This window comes from Cannabis sativa, chromosome 9, assembly GCF_029168945.1.
Source record: "Cannabis sativa cultivar Pink pepper isolate KNU-18-1 chromosome 9, ASM2916894v1, whole genome shotgun sequence".
NCBI lineage: Eukaryota > Viridiplantae > Streptophyta > Magnoliopsida > Rosales > Cannabaceae > Cannabis > Cannabis sativa.
The window spans coordinates 54,722,132-54,745,059 of record NC_083609.1 but is presented as its reverse complement, the minus strand read 5'-3'; the positions used below and the strand labels follow the sequence as shown (position 1 = coordinate 54,745,059).

Genomic DNA, 22,928 nt, shown 5'->3' with positions numbered 1-22,928 from the left:
CAATCAATATTGTTAAGAAAAAAGATTATGATTTTTTTACGGATTTGAAATGTTCCAAGTGTAAGAGTAGAAATCTCTGCTGAAAGTCTTTTTTAGGTTCAAGGGAAGTCATTACGGGATTTGGGTTATTAGAATGTAAACCTAAAGTTTACGTTTAGTGTGATTTTTAATAAACATAACAAAGTGATTAGTGTTGATGTTGTTTTTCGTTAACTTTATCTAATAAGATTGTAAACGAACAAAATGAATGTAAGGAAAAATAGATGACAATAAACCGATTTGTAGAAAGAAAATTAATGACTCCTTTCCCAAATGCAATTTTATGTGAAATTGGGTATTGATACAAAGAGACTCTTATATCGCAAAAGACAAATTTCTAATCAAGTTCCATTTTTCCATATATTGTATAAACTATTGTGCTCTTTAGCTGTGAACTGGCCTCATAGTTGGGGCATTTATCACGTTACAATAATCTTTCTATAGGGTTGTCAAATTTGGCCTGAAATAAATGAGTTGTTAATACTTAATAATCTTCATAATCATGTTTTCTTTTTTTTATCATATGGTTTTATACACCTACACATAGCTTGTTTGATTTGAGGGGTCTCATGGTAGTGGGAAGGTATTACTTAAAAATCTTGAAGAATCATTTGTTGTAACATTTGTTAGCCACTTTGGTTGCAACTGATTACCTTAAAATTTTCAAATTGCAGGTTGTAAGGGTTGCCTGTTTTTGCTGAAGGAGAACTTGCAGATGAAGCTGGAGCAGCAGGAGCTGATATATAGTGGTTTGGATCCAAAACCTGAGCTTGAATCTAATGCTGTTTCTTGCAGTCAAAATTTTCTTGTCAGAAACAGTGTAAACATTATATATATATTCCAGCTACATAGGATTTTACCTCCACAGAATTACAAATTTACAATTTTCTTTTTCATATTGCCCAAAAAAGATTGACAAGAGGAAACTAGCCAAATTTAGATCAATCTGTTCTAAGCCATGCTATTATATGAAACTAGCATAATTTTGTCACTAAAAAAAGCTATATGTTAATCACAGCCTACTTCTACTGCATTAATTAAAGCTTGAACCGAGTAAGAACTGTGTTGGAAGATCTTCCGGTCAGTTTCGTGGTATCACTTCCAATAATGATGGATCTTTCCAAGGGGGTAACACTCCATGCGACAAATTCTGAAAGCATTTACACGAACACGATACCCGTGAGAAAATTGAATGATATTGAATTACATTAATCACGAATCGCAATTATTTATATTGGAACTTTATTTATCAAAACGAAATGATGACTTTTATCATGAAACAAAAATTTTGCAAATTGTTTTGACTTAGCATTCATTGGGGCAAATGACTGGTATAGTGTCTAAGATCAAGCAAATGCTCATTTAGTACTCTGGGTTTTATCAAAATACTGACTTAATACCCTATATTTTTAAGTTTGATCACAAATACAAACTTAGTACTTTGTACCCAAATTTAATCAAAAATTTATAAATATGAGTGAACTTTACTATTTATGTGAGTGTCAAATTAAAGTTTAATAACTAAATTACATATAAATTAAGGCAGATTAGTCATATTAATAAAATCTGTTTACCAAATTTGGACTCAGGGTACCAAGTATGTATAAATAAGGAACACAACCTTTCATAAAATTAATAAAGTAAATGGAAAACTTGCCTTCAACCAGTAAAAGAATCCCCTTAGTAGATTTAGTGTTTTAAGATCATCATACTTGGCTAGCTCCATCTGCTCTGCAAAATCTGCATAAATATAAAATTAATTCATAAATTTCTTTTCTTTTTTGGAAAGAAAAGTGGTGAGTATTTGACCAGGCAGGAGCTTTGCAACATTAAAGAAATGCACAAGAAAGCAACACTTATGACATATTGTATAAAACCTTAAGCATGAGCAAACATAAGAATTTAGACGAAGCAAATGCGGAAATTCTAACAATGGATCAACTGACCTTTGTATCGATCAAGCAATGATTCTCCCAAGCTGTCTTCCAAATTAGATGATTTTGTTCCGCCCCACAACATTATGTCTTTAACTTTGCGTTTGCGATGAGATACTTCGGCCCAAAGCTCTATATGCTGTTGTGGGTCATAAGGACTTCTCAATATTTCCAAGAGCTCCTTCCTAAACCGGGATTGGGATTGACTTCTGTCTCCATCTTTAGCCAAAGTAGGGTTGTCTATATCTATCTAATCATTTGTAAAATATTTTTTAGATTAATAAAAAAATCAGAGGCCATCTACACAGATATTTATGCATAAAAACTAATCACATTAAGCACAATTGTATGAAAGAATAAATTAAATGAAAACTAATGAGATCAAGTTGAGGTACGAGAACATACTACGTCACGAGGGTTCTCATTCATTGTAAGTATTTGCACATCATCATCATCATCATCATCAAACATGATTTCTTCACCTTCTTTTTCCAGGCAATCCAGAAAAGCGTGATAGTCTTCGCATATACCATCACCTTCATCTTCTTGATCGTATTCGTCCTCAAGTTCAATCTCCTCAACTTTGTCAGATTTCTTTGGCAATGTATTCTCATAATCTTCAATAGTATCCAGATATGTGAGATACTCAATTTCACCATCTTCCTGTTCGCAATCAGCAGCTAACCCACGTTTCAAATTAGGATTACCAATTGTTCTACCGTGTTTCAAATTAGAATGCCCACTTGGTTGACTAGGTTTCAACTTAATGAATCTGCAATGATCTGCATCATCTTCTTTGTCCCTTGAAACAGGTGTTTTATAAGAATACTCATTTCTGTTATTAAGAAAAGTTAAGAAGTATTCTTCATCAACATCTTCTAAATCTTCAACGTCAACATCTTCTAGATCATCTTCATCAACATGTTTTGAATCATCTTCATCAACATCTTCAGCAAAAGCCGGAAGTTGATTTTCAAAGCCAAATCTTATACTAGGACGTAAGTCCTCTTCTACGTCATAGTCGATTAGCTTAGTCACACCATTCTCATCAACAAACTCAGCTGAATATGAGTTTCCATTTCGCCTCAAACTTTCCAAGAACTTGATATGCACTGGATCATACACGTCCTCTTCATCAGAAGGAGCAGCAACATCATTATCATTATCAATATGATCATAATCACCATCCTTTAGTCTAATGTTTGAAAAGCTCGCAGGTTTCAAAACCCCTGATTTTTCTCCAGCTATGTTCTTTTTTATTGCCTTTGAAGCCTTGCTGCGAGATTTGGGGTTGTAACATTGGTTACTCATTCTTTCTCTCCTCAATCGTCTCTCTGACCTCAAGTCAGAGTCATTATAACCAGATCCTAAGCTCCCTAACTGGACACTCGTTGCACTGCTGTGAGAGTTTGGGTTGAAACTTTGGTGATCGGTGCATCTTCTCTTTAGTCGCCTCTGCAGCCTAACATCAGTGTTTTCATGACTACATTCCTGACTAGTTGCACTCCCATAATGGACGCTCTTTCCCTTCCCTGCCTTTCTCTTTGCTGAAGTACGACCCATTCAGCTCAAACAATGTAATGCCGTTTCTGAAATTTTTCCCATCAAAACCCAGAGAAACTGTAAAAGAAAACCAGAACTAGAACACAAGATCAGTCGAAAACCCTTAAGCAAAGGTCTAAACATGCAGAATGGTCTAAACAAAGGTCTAAGCTCACTAGATTTTTTTTTTCCACAAAGCAATATGAATCACATTAAGAAAAGCATCACAAAGATATCAGTAATCAGAGCATGGAGCTGTTCAAACCCAACTCACTCTCTAGCCTAAGAGTATGCTTGGTCAGATCATGGGCATAGTGTAATTGTTGTGACCCAAATGCGACAAAGCTGTCCATGATAATTTAGACCGCATACAATTAAAACCTTTGTAATTCTTTTGTACACAAAACTTCCGCATATAAAATTAAAGATCATATCATATTATGGCACAAAACATGTCTCAAAAAGCACAAGACAGACCACATTATATGACACAAAACAAGCAGCAAAAACTAGCTAGAGAAAAAATAAGATAAGCTACAAAATACGACACAAAATCAGCCTAAGAATGCTCAATACCAATGCCAAAAAAACACAGTACATTCCAACAATGGCTCCATACAATCCCACTCTGCACTTTCTCCTTCAAATTAGTCCCAAAATTGAAAACATTAAGTCATAAGGTTAAATCATCATGAAAATAACCGACATTATATCATTTAACAATATAATACAGAAACACAAGCAGATATACTAAAATGGCTTAAGTCTGGAATTGTAAAAGAAAAGCATAACACACCAAACAAGAGCATCAAATCGTCTTTACAACAATATTTATGCCAAACACGCTTATTGGACAGAGCCAATGAATAAATTTGATAGATTTTTAGCTTGATTAACTATTTGTATAGAAGAAAGACACTGACATACTACCAATGAATATTGAATAAATTTGATAAGACTTTTACCTTGAATAACCATTTCTATAGAAGTAAGAAACTAACATACTACCACTAATTATTCAAAAAAAAAATAAATAAATAAATACTACCACTCAACAACAACAATAGAGAAAAATACAAGAAAAAGAGAGCACAAAATTGAAAAACCAAGAGTAAGAAATTTAAACACACACCAACAAAAAGATACACACATTGCTATTAAGAAATAAAAATACAACCTTTAAGCCCTAACATAAAACGAAAGGAAATTGACAGAGTTCACTTGAGATCCCATGGCATGGCCTTTTGGTAAGATCAATCACAAACTCTTCCCATAGTTTTTTCGGCTGCAGGTATGTCTTTCTAACACGAACAGGCAGAGAAAAAAGCAAAGAACTATGGAAAAAGGGAAGGGCAAGGAATGGATACTGAAGAAGAAGGAACAGATGAGAAGAAGAGGGAATGTTGTACCTGCTGACACAAAATACACTGCTAGGAAAAGAAGGCCTCAATTTTGATAAAATAAATAATATTATCTTAGGTAAATAGTAAGATAAGTACCAAAAGTTTTATGTTTGTAAGCGACATAAACCTAATGTTTATTTTTCTTTAATTTTGTCAGTACAAACTTTGATATTGTCTTAAACATGACACATATAAGGCTTAATTTTTTGCTCATCGAGTCTAAATAAAAATATATTGTATCAATTACTTCTAAATGTTTTTTTAATAAATTTAAAACAGAGTCTGTACTGACAAAACTAGAAGAAAATTACAGTTTTAAAAATATTGGATACTTATGCCGCTAAAAATAAACATTGAATTTATTCCACTATTTACCCTATTATTTTTTATATTTTATATTTATTAGATATTTCATATTTTTTTGTCAACAAATCACATGTCTCTTGTAGGGAAATTTGCAACATAAATCTTTTAGAAATTTTTACATGAAAAATCCTTTTTGCACAATTTATTACAATAATACTCCTACACGCCTATATCAACTTTTTTACTTACAATATTAGTTTTATTACACAAATATCAGTTAGTCATTATTTCATGCACATACACGTGTGCTTTCCCCATCCATCATCAATCAAATCCTATTCTCTTCCCTCTCTTTTTTCATTTTCTTTTCATTTCATTTTCAATTTTTCATTTCTGTTTCTAACTTCATTTGAATTCAAGTAACCTCCCTTCATAAGATTAACCACCCATTATTGATCACGTTTTTCCCTCTTCTTTTTTGTTCATCCATGAAATTTCAACTCCCTCTAAGCCCACGATTTATCAACTGTTTTTCCCTCTCTGTTTCAATTTTTTTCAATTTTATTTATAAGATGGCAATCACTCGTTCATCATCATCCCCTTCTCCAGTTCTCAAACAAAAATAAAAAATGGGCAAGAAATCTTTGGCCAACAAATCCAAGGGTAAACGCCCGATCATTGAAGATTATGATTCTGATTTTGAAGCTCCAATGCCCAAGCGTGGGAGACCCCATTCTTCGAAGAAAACGAAGCTAAACTTGGAGGAGCACACGGTTCCAGAAATTTCTGGGAAAAAAACTCTTGCATCTGCTGAAGATCGAACTCAGGTTGGTTTTTAGTTTCATTATCGTTTCCCCCTTTTCCTTCATTTACACTTTACCCAGATTTTGGCGTTTTTTTGTTCATTCTGCTTTGTGTAATTTTAGGGTTTCATTTGCACATTTCGTTTCATGTTTTTAAATTTTTTAGTTATTTATTGTTGGTTTTGAACATTTCATTTGGTTCTTCTTTGGGTGTTGTTCTTTAATTTGGTTTTGTTTTCTTTATTTTCAGTGTTTTTTTGTGCTTACAGGTTCTGTGTTTTGTTTTCGTTTTTAGTGTTTTCAATCAGTCGTTTGTAGTTTCTTATAAGTTTTTTAATAGTTTGATAATGGTATGTTTGATGTGTTTTCGATTTTCATTAGGTTTAGTTGTTTGCTGTTATATTTTAGGTTTCAAAACGATTTTCAAATCTTTGCTCTATATTTTTCTATAGTTGTATCTGTTTTGTAGTTTTTTTGTTGTTTGTATATAGTTTTATTGTTCTTTTCATACTGTATTTTCACTGTTAAAAATTTATTGTGTTGTTATGTTTGATGTGTTTTTCGATTTCCTTTAGGGTTAGTTGTTTACTTTTTTTTTTACGTTTCAAAACGATTTCAGGTCTTTACTGTTTTTTTCTGTGTAGTTGTATGTTATTGGTAGTTTGTTTGTAGTTTGTTTATAGTTGTATTACAGTTTTTATACTGTTTTATTCACAATTTATAATTTATTGTGGCCATTTTCGTTATGTTGCAGGTTTGGGACTACAAATTTAGTCCTTCTGATTTTTATAGATCTAAGTGTGTATGCACCAGTGTTTATTCCGTGATAGATAATATTAAGAACACTTTATCTGTTAATTTGCTTTCTTTGTTTCGTCAAACTCAGTTTGGGCATTTTCTGGATATGCCTGAGTTTGTTTTTCATCCGCAAGTCGTACATAGTTTATTACTAAAGGGAAGTTTTCCAGCCCAATCCTAAAGAGTTTTGGGCTAAGGTTGCTGGCCGTTGCATACGGTTTAGTGCCGAAGAATTTTACTTGATTTCTGGATTAGATTGTTTCGGTGATTGCAACAAGTTGTTGTTTTCACAGGAAACAAATCAATTGGTAGAAACATGTTTCCGTGGTGTAAAAACTATTGACCACAAAGCCATCGAGGATGCTTTTTTGGGTAGTCGGTGGGGTTTGGATGAGTCTCTTGGTTTGAAAATGGTTGTTTTGTATTTCATTCAGTGTTTTCTTCTTAGCAATACTCCTGACAAAGAAGTGTTTAGGTTTGATCTAGATGTAGTGGATAGCGGTCGGTGGGACGAGTATTGTTGGGGTAGGGAATCATTTGAATTGACAATTGACTCATTCAAAGGTAGGATCCAGCATGGGATTATTATGAAAAATAGGAAGGCAGAGAAGGGGGGCCAATATGATGGCTGGTATAGGGCATTGGGATGTCCTTGGGTTTTCACGGTTTGGTTTTATGAATGATGTCCTGCAATGGTGAACTCTTTCTGTAAGAGAGTTTCATCTTCTATTCCAAGGATTATGAACTGGAGCAACACCATCGTCACCAAAAATCCAACTCTTCGAGACTTGAAGGGCAAGATTTTTGATTTACCTTTGGACAAGGTAATTTACAGTTTCTTTACTGTTTCTTTTCAGTTTTATTTATGTTGTTAATTTTTAGTTTTTCCAATTGTTTTAATTTTTTTTCATATTATGTTTGATTATGTTGTTCAGTTGAAGATAAAAAACATGCGTCCTACTGATGAAGAGAGGCAACAGCTTCAACTTGACGGTTTATTTCTCGATGAATCTATTGATGACCGTGGTGTAGCGAAGCAATCCTTTGAGGGTGGGTCATCTTCAAAGAAGTCTGATTCAGCAGATATTGATTGGATGAAATCTAAGTTGGAGATGGTCATTTCGAATCAAGCATCATTGGCCGAGGACTTCATTTCATTGAGGTGTTTTGTTGATTTTAATTTCAAGTTCGTAATGACTGTAATTAAGGATATCCAGGAGAAGGTTAATGCCATTCATCGTCGTCCTTCTGATGAGGTATTTATTCATATTTTATTGTTTAGGTTTTTTCATATTTTTTTTAAAAGTTTCTTTACTGTTTCATTTAAGTTTCATTTATGTTGGTTGATACAGGGAAAGTCATCGGATGAATTAATAACTCAAGATTCTAATGATGATGATGCTGATGATGATGAGAAGCAATTGCCTGATCCAGAAAATATTGATTCCGACTCCGACGATGGTGGTGAGTTGGTTAAAGTTGGTGGGGATGCTGATGATGCTGACAAGGTTGTTACTGTTGTTCCCGCTGCTGATGTGAATCCATCTGAGGCTGTTGGAGGGAGTGATAAAAATGTTAAAGATGTTGAGAAGACAAAGGGCGATGAGTCTCGATTGAAGGGGGACGATTTCTTTGATGGGTTAAGCCAGCTTGAAATAGATGATGATCAAGTTGTGTTGGCTGGCTTGGAGGCTGTTGGTAAAATCCATGTAAGTTTATTTTTAATTGTTTTCAAGAAAACTAGGTTTCTTTTTGGTTGCTCAATAGTTTCTAGTCTGTTATGCAACTGTTTGAATGCATTCTTTCTTTTTAAGGTCCCCGCACCCAATCCAGATGTTGTTGGTCAAAAGTCAGATGCCCTTCATACTGATGAAGAAACTGAGGACACTGTCTCTGATACACCTCTGTTGGATAAGAGGAAGCGTGCTCCGGCCTTGAAATCTCCATTTGTTGATTTCGGGTCCGTCGATGTCCGGAGCACTCCAATGGAGCTTATGTCCTCGTGTTCTCAATCACTCGAGGATGATAGGGATTTCAAAATGGTGACTTATGTGAAGGGCCTTTATGCTCTTAATGATGCGTTTGCTGATCCCGTATCTACCGAGATTGAGGCAAAATTTGACGCTTGGATTGGTGAAGGATTGCTTAAACATCCTAGGTGACTGTTTTTATTAAATTTGTTTTTGTATTATGTTTTATTTTTCAGTTTTATTCCTGTTTTAATGCTATTTTTTTGCTATTTTTTTGTTGTTGTAGGCATTATAATTGTTATGAAGATGGCGCAAAGAAATTTACCCCAGGTTTTAGGCTAGGTGTTGATTATGTTGAGGATAAAACTTGGTTTTATCATTTGGCTACATGCGACATGTTTATGAACGACTCGGTAAAGTTTCCAATTTATATTGTAGTTATGATAGTTTGTTTTCAGTTGCTTTATAAATGTTTTTAATTTTTGATACTGTATTACAGTTTTTTTACAGTTGTTCAACCTTTTCATTTGTGTTTCTGTGTTGTTTTTTTTTCTCAGCATATGAACACCATATTCTATTACCTTCGGAAAAAAGGTAAATATTCTTCCGCTGTGACGTTGAATTTCGCAACTACTGATTGTCTCTTTGATGATTCCATCCAAGCTTTGTACCACAAATATAACAAGGCCAAGTCAATGAAGACTAAGATGTCATACATTCACGCTGCCCACCCAATAGCGCATTACATCCGAGGTATGCGCATTCCCTGTTCCAAGCCTTGGTATGAAGCCGATCATGTGTTATTCATCATCAATTTAAGAAGGGAAAATCATTGGGTGTTTGGGCGTCTTGACTTGAACGAAGGGATGTTGTTTCTGTACAATTCTTTGAGGACCGCGAAGATGAATGCTGCAGTTAGGAATGCCATGAAGGCTTATTCTGTGTTGCTGCCTTTGTTATTCGATTTACTTTGTTTCTGGAAGAATAGGGCACAAGCTCCTGCCTCAGGTTCTGACCCTACAGCTCCCTTCAGAATCGTGGAGCTTAGTGGTCTTCCGTCTCAGCAGAAAAAGTGAGTGTTTCTTTTAAGTTTCTTTTATGTTGTTTTTTAGTTTCTAAACTGTTTACTTTTTCTTCTGTTTTTATAGTGATTGCGGAGCATATGTTGCTGCCTTTGCTGAATTCTTTATCCACGGAAAGGATGTCCCTGCGGACTTTGACATCGAAGTTTATCGTACCCGACTTGCTTCACTTTTCTTCTCGTACGGCCAAAGGAAAATTGATGAAAGCATTGATAGCGAGGATGAGAAGCAAAGCAAGTCTTCTAAGGCATCTAAATTGAAAAAATAGGATCTTTTAATTTGGTGACTCTTTTCTGTTATTTGTTGAATCTATTACCAGACAATATTTAGTGTTATTGGTTGAATGTATGTATTATATTTGATTTTATACTATGTACCTGGTTTAAAACTTTTAGGATATTTGACATTTACTCCTTATAATATGTTTATTGTATAGGTTTGTATTTCCCAAAGTTGTTTGTTTTTTTAATTGTTCAAGTTCTTATATACGGTCGCACAACTATGGAGAAACTATTAACCAGCTGAATACAAACAATGTTTTTATTTTATCTAAATTGTGCTATGAATGTATTTTTATTCTTCGTATTCCATTAATCCTTTTCCCTTTATTTTAGTTATGTTTTATCAATTCTTGACTGACTGCCTTTAAAACTGTAAAGAAGAAGTCATTCCGGTACTTAATATTTACAAAGGGTCACAACTGTAACAAAACGATTTTGAAACTATTAAAAAACTGTTTCAAATTTCATAAAAATGAAATCCCATGTATTTAGAACATCACAGATCAACCTGTTTGAATTTGCATACAAAATTAAACAATTCAAATATTTCATATGTATCTATTTTAGTGCTTGATTGTTTCATGTCTTTCGATTGTGTCCGTGTTGTCCACATTTGCTGCACCTGTTATGTTTTTTTGTATCCCATTCAGATAAAAACCTTCGTTTCCTTGGTCTTCCAGATCTTATTTTTTGGTTTGGTGGCAGAACAATGATATCTTTTATGTTTTGTGGCACATCCCAAGTTGTGTGATTGTGTACCGGATATGTTGAGCCGCTGTATGTTTCAAGCCATGTTCGCGTGGTGTAATAACCTGAACAGTAGTTGTAAACATTCAAGTTCATCTCTTTTATAACAAAGAAGCGCATGAGCACACGGTAACTCATCAAGTTGGAATCTGTTGCAACTGCATGTTTTCTCCTTGAGGTTGATGACCCATGATCTGGTTAGTTCAACGACTTCGAACATGGTCTCGTTTATTGGTTTTACCTGCGGATTAAGTGTAAAACTGTTAATATGTATAACAACGACAAACAAACTATTAAGAAACTATAATGCAACTAAAATATTAAACATTTCATTACATTTTTTGTCAATGAGTCCACAAAGTTGTCGACTAATTTCTTCTCTGCTGTAGGTGTTAAAAATGTTGTTGTTTTTTGTGCTTTTTTCCTGTTTGTGTATGTCCATTGTTGTATCAATGCTCTCAATGACTCCATCAGTGTTGTGATTGGTAGCTCTCTAGCTGCCAAGTTTGCTGCATTTAGAGATTCAGCAATGTTTGAAGTCATAGTTGAATACCTGTTGTTTTTGCAGTGGTATCTTGACCATTTGTGGTATCCAACTTGTTGTAAATATGGTCTTACACGGATGTCCAAGCTGTCCAACTCGCTCATATGGTATTGAAATTTCCTCTCTGAGTATGCTCTGGCTGCAGCGAAGAATGGTTTATCCAGCTTGCTTGCATTCTTCTTGAAGGTTGCTTTTAGGTTGCTTAACAGGTGGTATACACAATAGCAATGTGTGATTCCTGGAAATACTTGACAAGCTGCCTTAATTATGCTCTCATGTCTATCTGAGATCAAGCACTGTTCCTCTCTAATCCCATATGTTTCTCTCACTTTTGTGAAAAACTATTGCCATGAGTTGTTGTTTTCTGAATCCACAACAGAAAAAGCTAGTGGAAAAATGTGTCCATTTGCATCCTGTGTACAAGCAGAGAGCAATGTACCTCCATATGTTGATTTAAGGAAAGTTCCGTCAACAACTATTATAGGTTTGCATTTCTTCCATCCTTTTATTGATGCATCCAAAGGCGACAAACAAGTACTTGAAGCCGTTGTCATCCTCTCGTTTCCATGTGCACTATTGTTCCGGATTAGTTTTTTGCAACATGTGCAAAAAACCGGCAAAGAACTCCGTATGATTCGTTGGCTTTTCCTCGTAATTCTTCTTGCACGTGCTCTTTGCTTCTCCATGCTTTCATGTAGTTCATTCTCACCCCATATTTGTGTTTCATTTCTCCTCTGATGTCTTGTGGCATTTGAGTTGTTTTTATGTTGGTGAACCGTTGCTTGATGTAGTTTCCAATCAATTTCGTTGTAGCTTGTCTCTTGTCGGCAAATCTGATGTTTAGATCACAAGTGTGTATCACCTTTCTGTCGTACTTTCGAATGATGAATGACTTTGTTGGCCCGTTTCTGGATGCTGTTAGTGCCCACTTGCATTTTGGATCCAAACAACAAATCTTGTATGTTCTTGCACATGATTTTTTAACTCTGAATTGGAAGTTGTTCCTAATTGCGTAGAAACCAAGCACACTCTGCAGTGTTTCTTTGTCTTTGTATATTTGTGCTTCTTCTATTTCAGGATGTTGCGGATCTGTGATTAGTAGTTCGTCATAATCTGTGATTTACGGTTCCTTTTTCTCTTGTTTTCCAGTTGCTCAACCATCTCCTCTGCCACAAGTTTTGCATAGTCCATGAAGTCAAAACTTTCTCCCCCAAATTCTGGTACTGTAGCTTCAATTATATGTTGTTGATTTGTTGAGTCTTCTGTTGTTGCTGCATTGTATTCGATTGGTTGGAAGGCGCTTGTATGTGTAATTAATGAATTGTCATTTCCCAAGAATGATGCATCGATGGTTGTTGTTGGGTTGTTGATGACATTCACACACATTGGGTATGTTGTGAAGTCGGGGTCTTTCAGTTTGAGTTGTATGTAGAAATGCAGGCTTTGATCATCCTTTATCCTCAATGGTTGGTATCCTTCCTTCACTTGATATTTCAGTTGCAAAACAGTGTTTTCCTTGTTGCACTCCAGGTTATCTTTGAGTTTCTGTTGCAAATCTTCATAGTTACAATTGGCTGAAATGTAATGTCCACTGGCTTCATAATTTTCATAATTCATTCGATCATCGAATTGTCCATTGTAGAAGACTAGGAATGGAATGTCTTTCCTTTCCTGTGTTTTTGCAATGGTTATTAGTCCGAGGCAACGAATTTTAAAACTGGTTTGATTCTGTTATGAAATAGAGTATAAACTTACTTCTATCTCTGTCCCTTTGTTCAAGCATTGTATTTCCTGTCCTGATTCCTGATTTTGCCATTTTTTTGTTGTTAATAAACTACAAAGAAACGAGAATAAAACTATTAAGAAACTTCATTTAAATTTTGGGAAACTAACCATTTCTCAAACTGTTCTGTCCTCTATCTTTTCCAAAATAAATTCCTGCAAAAAAACGTAATGAAACTATTATTAAGTGATTATGCAACTGTAAACCAACTTAAAAACCACAATTCTATCCCCAAAATTACATAGTTCTTACTCATTGTCATTTTTCATCATGTTTATTCGAATCAGATCGATTTTCAACTATTATAAAACTAATTTGCTACCATTAACATAAATCTTACCTTGTATATATGCTAGCTCTTGGTACTTGTCATTTGACACTTCTTCATGATTTCTAAACCATTTTAAAACAATAATGCAACTGTAAGCCAACGCAAAAAAATAAAAATACCTTATTAGTATCACGTGGTTCCTTAATCAGAATCAGTTCTTGTTTATTGTTTTTACCATCTGAATTTCATGTTGTACACCAGTGAATCAACCAGAATGCAACTGCAAATGACGTGTATCATTGTTGAAAAAAAAATTCAGTTCATACCTTTTTTTTTGGATTTGAGGGGGAGCTCCAGATCTGTTCAATACAGATTTACATTGCTTGAATCTGAATTTTCGACGCTCGTTTGAGTGATATTGCACTATAAAAACCGAAATCAAATGTTGAATTTCAGTTTCTCCACGTTTTTCCTGGTCTTTTTTTTTTTTTAAATTTCTGTTTAGATCCTTGAATTTGTTCGTTTCCTATTGAAATTCGACGGAATTTATGGTTGTTTTACGTTCGATATGGTTTCATTCTGGTTGCGTAGCCGACTGCATCGATGGAGATTCATTCATCCTCTCCGTTTGTGACGTGCGGCTGAAGGTAATGTCAAGTAGTATTTTTGTAATATTTTCAATTTAAGCTGTACAAATGTTGATTGGGCCGGCCCACAGTATTGTTGTAATATTTTACCCTTTTTAAAATATTCCTATTTTTTTCCCAATCTTTTATACACTTAAATACTATATTTTTTTTTTCGAATTAAATACTACATGTTAGTTTTCATCTATTTCCATTACTACTATTCCGTTAAATGTTTATTGTATTTATTAAAGTCACATGTGTCAAATCTAATTTTTTGCAACAGAACTATAAATCTAATCTAAAATAAAAAAAGTATATATATATATATATAATTAAAATATATTTTAATCTATTTCCAAAACAATATTAAATAAATAAGTAATTACAAAAAAAAAAAAAAAACCCTAAATCCTTCCGCACCTTCGGCCTCCACTCTCTTTTGCCATCCTTGGTCTCTTTCTCCTTGCCGGTTTCCTCTGCAAAATCCGGTGCTATTTCCGGCCAACGATCCCAGCCACTTGCTCAGAAGTGATTGATGATCGTCCTAGCCCTAGCCCAGGACCCCTCTCTCTCGTCCCAACCGCAGCCCAACGTAACTTTGACAACACAAAACCCCAAACACTGAACTAAGGTGGCGTTTGGTTGGAGGTAATGAAATGGAATAGAATGGAATGGAAACAATTTTCATTCCATTCATTTGTTTGGTTGCATTTTAAAGTATTGGAATGACATTCCAATGGAATGCTCTTTCCACTATTTTGGTGGAATGGTTATTCCATTTTAAAAAGGAAGGAATGACCATTCCAATGTAACAAGAAAAAAAAATTAATTATTTTTTTATCAATTTTTTTTATGCATTTTAAATTTTATTCCATTCCATTCCTATTCATATTCCCATTCCCATTTCTATTCCTATATTTTCATTCCTCCCAACCAAACGCCTCTAGATGAATATATTTGAATAAGTAAAATGTTGCACCAATGAATTACAAGTGTAATAAAAATAAGAAATCCTTCAAATCCTATCACAGGCTTCACAGCACTAAGCTTCTTTACGCTTCATGTAGACTAATGATAAGCGCCTTTCCATATTCACTTTGCTACTTTCTTCTCATTCCCTACTTTTTAATACATTAATCAAAGTAAAAACTCTCTTTCTAAGAGTTCTCACCTTGGTACCCTGCCGCTCTCCCACTCCTACCAACAACATAAGGTTCCGGCAACGCATTCTCGTTGTGTATCTCTAAACCTTGATATGATCGACTTGCCAGAAACTCTGCACCAGATTTAGCTGTTCGCTTGGCTAGAGAATTTGGATTATCACGCAATTGTAGAGCCTGCTCTGTCAAATGTGCTAAAGCAAGACCTTCGTCTTCATCATTATTCTCTGTTTATGTAACAATTCAAACGAAGGGTGGTACTGTTTTAAATTTAGTTCGTAATGTTAAAACAAGAAATATGGGTGAGCATTTTTTTTTCAAAATTCTTGCACCTTCAAGATAGACAATCACTTTAAATTTGTGTTATATATTCAGATAAATTATGAGGACAAGAACCCCTTTGCCACACACTCATCACAGGCTTTAAAAGCAAATAGGAGGGTTGGTACCTTGTGAATCAAAATCTTCTACATAACCACCTCGCAGAAAGGAAAAGCGTGCCTCTTTTGAGTGGTTCTGTGACTCTGTATGTGATGAATTGATCAAATCCTGGAATTGCATTACATATTCTCCTGTCCATTGTCCCCTAGGAGAGTAACGGTGCACTTTAATCGATTGGGATTGAACTCTTTTGACATTATTACGGCTACTACACATAATTTGCACTAAATTAATACCTGTTGAAAGCTAACATCGCTTCAAATGGAGTAATAACTGGAGCTAAATACTCTTTGCTATCCAAAAGAGCCGTTTGGGCACAAGACACATAAATAAAGACATCGCACTACAACAGTCATGTATGGAGATATGTTATTAACAGAATTATAAACTTCTCCCAAAACAAAAGACAACAGTTTACCAATTTGCATGTACAAAACTTACCTCTGGAAAGTTGGCAAGTTTTGCAGGGTTCGGTTTTCCCATAACAAGCGTATAAGCTTTTTTCCCTGCTGCCGCAATCAAATCTTTCATTTGGTTAATCATGTGCAAGTAACCAGCTGCGTCAACAGTTGCATTGTTTAAAAGAAATCAGTACTTATTACAAAGTCAAATCAAACCATCATATTTTCCACCTTATCTGTATAAGATTTACCAAAAACCATAGGATTTAAACATAAAACTGCTATCAATAAACCAGTGAACAAAGCAAGATCCCCCCTCCCTCTTTGAAGCATTAAATTTCCAAAACCATCCACAATATTTATCAAGCAAGCTCATCAAGATAGAAAAAAAAAACAAATGAGAGCAATAACCCCACTCATAAATGCGAAGAAGAGAAAATAAAAGGAGAACAAATTGAGAGAGCATACCAACACCAAGTGTGCCTACCAGAATACCAACAATGTTAGCATCCTTTGCTTTCTCCACAAGGTAATATCTGCTTCAGATTAACAATATCCGTACATCATGCCACAAGCAGGTTAGAAAAATATAGATAGGAGGATATGCAAGAGAAGCCAGATGATCATATGGGTGATGATACCTGCGCTTAAGAATTCTTTTCTGTTGAGATAAGTCTGTCACCATGCAATTTTCGGTTGCATCATATCTGACTACCAACATTACAAAATAAAAAGAAATCAACTTAGAGAAGGTTTATATAAGGAGACACACACACACACTCCTAATGCAAGGAGTTTCATTTGGAATACAAAAATATTACAAAGATAAATCTATAATAAAATACATGAAAGACAAAGTAACTTATGTACTTATTTCACAGCCATTATATGTAAGCACAACATTTGCAAATGCTGAATTGTCAGAGCCAATCCAAAACAGCAAGTAGTCCTCCATTTTTTGCTCTGCACGTAATCCCCAGTGCAAACCTCCGATCACGTATCTGTTACTAGCGACCACCCCAAAACTTTTATTATCAGTCAATTCCTCAGTTGGTAGCACTCCATGATTGCATAGGTTTAGATTATCAGATGGTAAGATTTCTGAACACATAATGTCTGCAAATTGGATTTCTAACTGGGATCTAGACTCACAAGCTTCCATCACTTCCTCTTTGATGTTCTGTATCAAATGTGCATATTCCAGCCCAAATAGGACCTACACTTGCAAGGAAAAAATGGTGAACACAATTCTTTCCAAAACAAAAACACTACAGTACCTCTCGATAACACTAAGCTGTTGTTTCAGCTAGTATATCTAGCATATATAGAATTCACATTACACATTAAAGAAAATAAATCCCAATTTAAAGTCATCAATCAAAAACATACCAAAACACGCTTGTTATTGGTTGTAGCTTGATCTATGAGATTCTTAACGCAATCTGACACATTCATGGGAGCTTTGCCAAAGACGAAAAAGGCTGGAAGCTTAGTGGTCCTGCCAAAAACATTTACGAAGACAAAGTGTGACCATGCTTTTTAATTTTTTTTTTTAAATTGATACCTTTCCAGAAACAAAAAATGTAAAACGATAATGTAGATGAAAATAGTTTCAATTATACTAATGCTATAGAATATTCTTCCCATACGTAATAAAAATCTTAAGCATTAATATTTGAAACCCATAATTTGCATGAAAATAAAAGCTTTAGAGAAGATCTTGTTAAGTACTTACGGGCTGAGACACGCATGGCCATAATGCACGACGCAATCAGCTCCGATGTGGGAAGCTCCAACCTCGTCAACACAGCAGCTACCGTACGCCGTGTCCGCCATGACAAACATAGAAACTTCTTTAAAGTCGTTATTTTGTTCGGTTTCCAATTCACTTAGCCACCGAAGCTTGTCCTTGAGAGACTTCACAACTCTTACTGAGTCCTTCAAGAGCTCGTCTGGAAACTGAGAATAATCAATATTTAGAATGAATTAATTCATTATTCTCTTCATGAACCAGATTAAACCCTCGAAAAAGAGCAAAATAAAACATTATTGCTCATTAAACACCAAAAGAGAGAGAGAGAGAGAGAGTAATCACTTGCAAAGCCGCCTTAGTGAAGTTTCCACTGCGTATGAAGTCGACCGTACGGGAAATTTCGTATGTTGATTCGAACTCCATGGCGGAAGCTTACAAGGTCTCTGAAATATCAGCAGTTCGACTCGGGAACAGGAGTAGATCAAAAATTTTGGGCCAAGAAAGTATTTGCTATATAAGAGCAAGAAACCAGCCTAGGTTGGCGTGGACAAAGGCCCAGAAAGGGGAATCCTTAGTGAAATTTACACTTATATCTAAGGGATACAAAAAAAAAATTACAAAATTACAATTATGGCACAAGATAGACTGTAATATATGACACAAAACAAGCAACAAAAACTAGTAGCAAAACTAGGTAGAGAAAACATAACACAAGATACAGAAAACGACACAAAATCAGCCTAAGAATGCTCAATACCAATGCCAAAAAAACACAGCACATTCCAACAATGGATTCGTTCAATCCAGCTCTGCACTTTCTCCATCAAATTAGTCCCAAATTGAAATTATTAAGGTGGCGTTTGGTTAGACGTAATGAAATGGAATGGAAAGGAAATAATTTTCATTCTATTTATAATGACTATTCCATTTTGAAATAAAAAGAAAGACCATTTCAATGTAACATGAAAAAAATTTAATGATTTTTTTATCAATTTTTTTTTATATATATTTTAAATTTTATTTCATTCATATTCATATTCCTATTTCCATTCTCATTCTTATATTTTCATTCTTCCCAACCAAGGCTAAATCATCGTGAAAATACACACCGACATTATATCATTTAACAATATAATACAGAAACACAAGCAGATATACTAAAATGGCTTAAGTCTGGAATTGTAAAAGAAAAGCATAACACACCAAACAAGAGCATCAAATCGTCTTTACAACAATATTTATGCCAAACACGCTTATTGGACAGAGCCAATGAATAAACTTGATAGATTTTTAGCTTGATTAACTATTTGTATAGAAGAAAGACACTGACATACTACCAATGAATATTGAATAAATTTGATAAGACTTTTACCTTGAATAACCATTTCTATAGAAGTAAGAAACTACCATACTACCACTCAACTACAACAAAGGAAAAAAAGAGCACAAAATTGAAAAAGCAAAATTGAGTAAGAAACTTAAACACAGACCAACAAAGAGAAGCTTAGATACACATATTGCCATTAAGAAATCAAAATACAACCTTTACGCCCTAACAAAAGCCCAAAGGAAATTGACAGAGTTCATTTAAGATCCCATGGCATGCCCTTTTGGTAAGATCAATCACAAACTCCTCCCATATCATTATTTGGTATCAAAAGCTCTTCTTTTTTAAAATTTCACTTCTCCAATGGGAAATTCAGTAAAACTTTTATCTCAAATATAAATAAATTAAGAGGTTACAACAACAACAGAAGAGGAGAGAGGCAGAGGTCACTGGATTTGTACAATATCTTCAAATATAAATAAATTAAGGGGTTACATAAGATACCTGATAGCCGTGCAGAGATGGAGCCGCAGAAGAAGAGAGAGAGAAAGAGGGGTTTAAGGGTTTTTGAGTGAGTTTGAGAAAGAAAGAAGAGAAAATTGCAGTAGAAAGTGAAATATTTTATCATATTTTTTTATTTAATAAATAATTAATGGAAATTCTATAATGCACCCCTTAAAATAGATATATTGATGCACCTTTATCTATTTTAGCACCCGAAATAATATTTTAGTCAAATTTTTTCTTATAGTTTTTTTTTTCTTTTCATTTTATTATATATATCTAAAATATAATAATAAAGAAAAAAGAGAAAGAATCGTTCATATGAAGAAAAAAGAAAAAAAAAATATTATTAATTAATAATATATCTCCCACTTTTTTCTCCACTAACTTATAACTGCCCAGTGCCCACCACTCACCTTTCCACTCTCATATCAATATATCGTAAAAATTAGCTTATAAAAAAAAATCAGACAAAAGGGGGGAAAAAGAAAGAAAAAAAAACTCTGCCAAAATTTACAGAGAGGTATTACTACGTATCTTCATCTTCAAGAACTTTGTACAGGGGGTTATCCCTATTTTCTTTTCATCAATTTAAACATCTTTTCTTCTCCCAATAAATTTTCTTATTTTGTCTTTGGTCCACTTTGATCTAGGCTTTCTAAGCCACAAAAGATCTTCAAAAGTGAGATATAGCCAAAGGAAAAATAAGAGAATTTAATGTCTCCATACCGTTATGCTGCCCATTTTTTTAATAGATTTTTATGTTTCTCTTTGATTCCCTATACTTCAGAAAATAAGTCAATATGAGAGTGTATAATCAAAGAGGAAGATAGAAATCTTAACCAAAAAAAAAAAAATTAATTGTTATGCTGCCAAATTTCTCATAAATTTTTATATTTTTTTTTTATTTCCTAGACTTCAGAAAATAAGTCAATATGGAATGTAAATTAAAGATGAAAATAAAAATCTTAAATAATGAAAAATGTTTTGCTGTCAAAATCTTTAATCAATTTAATAAGAGTAAGATTAATTGATTTTGACTAAATCGTATTTTGTTGTGGTTCAAAGATATTGAGCTTGAAGAGAGACATGATCAATCTGAAAATTTAAAATGAGTATATGCATATATATGTATATTCAATCGAAGTAAATCAATATAGCACAAAATGCTATTTGGGTTTATGAATTTTAAGCATCCAAATTGAAGAAAAAACTAATCTCACAATTTTATGCATATATTAATACACATATGATTCATCTGAGTCAAGTTTTTCATTAATATATATGCATAGCAAAGAAAAATGTGGCCGTACTTCATGTAAGCCCACTCACTAATATATATACATATATAGATATTTGTATAAATATGTGTGAAAATTATGATACAATTTGAGACTAACCTACACATATTATATATATACTTATTTGTATATATATATTAGTATTGCACTATTTACTGTGGCTAAGAAAAATTAAGGTAATTTAATGAAGATTAGGTACAATCACAAATCCTTTAAATTCTAAATGAGGTCATTAACCTCTTCAAATCCCAAATGAGGTCATTCACCTCAAAATTCTCAAATGAGGTCTTTTACCTCAAAAAATCTCAAGTGACGTTCTCTTATCTCAAAATGCTAAATGAGGTCATTCACCTCAAAATGGCAAAGTGAATTAACTTTCACAAAGATTGTATGAACTACTTCGATTTGATTCCTTTCAAAATGATACGTAGGCAATCTAATTGCTAAAATTTGGTACAATCTCAATTTCTAAAATTCTCAAAGAGGTCATTCACCTCAGCAAAATTCAAATGAGGTCATCTACCTCAAAAATCCCAAATGAGGTCATTTACCTCAAAATATGAAAGTGAGTTAATTCTCCACAAAGTTATCAAAGATACAAAATCTTTTAACACTCTATGAACTATGTTGAACGATAAAAAAAAAAAAGAAGAGGAATAAATAAATTTATTATTATTTCATTATTGGATCTTAAAATAATAATAATAATAATAATAAAAAAAATATCAGTCAAATAGAGAGAAAATAGGATCTCAACTCCCCACTCCCCTATTTTTACTCATCCTTTACGTTACAGGATAAAAAAAAATAATTTTATTGGAAAAAATAGGGTCTATAAATAGGAGAAGTTGAGAACAAAAAAAGGATCGACACTTTGAAAAAAAAAAAGTCTGAGAAATAGAGAAAGAGAGAAAAGAATACAGAGAAAAAAAATATAAACGATACTTTTTTTTGGCAACAATCAAGAAAGCTTCAAGGGTAAGTATTCATGGAATGAACTCATTCCTATTTCTTTTTTTCTTTTGATGTTTATCTTGCTCCTCTCCTGTTCTTTTTTTATTTCTTTCTTCATTTATGGAATGCCCTCATTCCATAAATGAAATTGGATGCCCTCATCCATGGAATGTCCTCATTCCACAAAAAATTGGATGCTCTCATCCATGGAATACTCTTATTCCACTAAATTTAAATTTATGGAATGCCCTCATTCCATTAAATTTATGGATGCCCTCATTCCACAAAAAAAATGAATGCCCTCATTCACAGATTTATTATCAAAATTATTTTTTTTAAAAAAATAATATAATAAATACACTGATTACATTCATACCTCACTGCTGCCACAAGTTGCTGAAAAAAAGGGTTGGCGATTAACCCCGTTGATTCAAAATCACCTAAGCAAAAAAAGGCTTGATATATCTACTATGAAAAAAATATTAATTCATGATGTGCAAAGTGGTCCAAAGAGATAAATTATCTTTCCGAAAAGGTCAAAACGCATATATATATTTATATATATAGATGCCTACCAAATTTAATTGATGAGAATACAAATAGATATATATGTTGGAATATATTTTACCAAGATCTTAGATCTACTCACAAGTATGTTGTTTAAACACCCTAAATATGAACTTTCTAAAACGATAAATTAAACACATATAAAGTTAAGAAAACCTTACATTGATGCAGCGGAATTAATGTCTCCTTCCACTCAGATCTCTAACCCTTGTATCCTTTCTGTAGCAGAGTATAATCAAGATCTGAGCCCAAATGTCCTTCTTCTTCAAGTTTGATCCTTCACAGTCTTCCAATCTATGATTGAGTTACTGCTTGCTGTGTGTGGGCACTTACTCTTTCATTAGGGTCGAAAAAGATGAAGGAGAAAAGAGGAGAGAGGGTTTCGGCC

At 33.8% G+C, this 22,928-nt stretch overlaps 3 protein-coding genes across 8 annotated transcripts in view; all 3 read right to left on the bottom strand.

The window, feature by feature from the left end:
* The window catches only part of LOC115722129 (uncharacterized), a 39,357-nt gene extending 19,425 nt beyond the window's left edge, over positions 1–19,932 (bottom strand). For 2 of the 5 annotated variants that reach the window (XM_061104218.1, XM_061104217.1), the window contains exon 1: positions 19,719–19,932. Coding sequence is in view for 3 of the 5 variants with exons in the window: in XM_061104219.1 (XP_060960202.1) it covers positions 15,290–15,519; positions 15,742–15,878; positions 15,970–16,076; positions 16,175–16,290; positions 16,603–16,670; positions 16,776–16,845; positions 17,005–17,350; positions 17,524–17,632; positions 17,870–18,093; positions 18,230–18,310 (1,488 nt within the window). In the remaining 2 variants the exon portion in view is untranslated. Of the gene's footprint in view, positions 1–15,076; positions 15,520–15,741; positions 15,879–15,969; positions 16,077–16,174; positions 16,291–16,602; positions 16,671–16,775; positions 16,846–17,004; positions 17,351–17,523; positions 17,633–17,869; positions 18,094–18,229; positions 18,481–19,718 lie in introns of those variants that run through there. The other 3 variants (XM_061104219.1, XM_061104221.1, XM_061104220.1) reach the window with 3 other exon arrangements.
* LOC115722130 (uncharacterized) lies at positions 810–4,977 on the bottom strand. 2 transcript variants are annotated; one of them, XM_030651259.2, is made up of 5 exons: positions 4,693–4,977; positions 2,379–3,612; positions 1,986–2,223; positions 1,697–1,779; positions 810–1,189 (listed from the first exon to the last, which is right to left on the bottom strand). In XM_030651259.2, the coding sequence occupies exons 2-5, from the start codon at positions 3,534–3,536 to the stop codon at positions 1,121–1,123; spliced, it is 1,548 nt and encodes a 515-aa protein (XP_030507119.2). In that variant the 5' UTR covers positions 3,537–3,612; positions 4,693–4,977; the 3' UTR covers positions 810–1,120. The 2 variants fall into 2 exon arrangements, with proteins under 2 accessions (XP_030507119.2, XP_030507117.2); XM_030651257.2 differs by having other exon boundaries at positions 2,379–3,593.
* On the bottom strand, positions 12,174–13,520 carry LOC133030795 (uncharacterized). The gene is made up of 3 exons (XM_061103681.1): positions 13,343–13,520; positions 13,205–13,252; positions 12,174–13,120 (listed from the first exon to the last, which is right to left on the bottom strand). Exons 1-3 carry the CDS (start codon positions 13,343–13,345, stop codon positions 12,545–12,547), a joined length of 627 nt encoding a protein of 208 aa, XP_060959664.1. The 5' UTR covers positions 13,346–13,520; the 3' UTR covers positions 12,174–12,544.
* Positions 19,933–22,928: the final 2,996 nt, after the last annotated feature.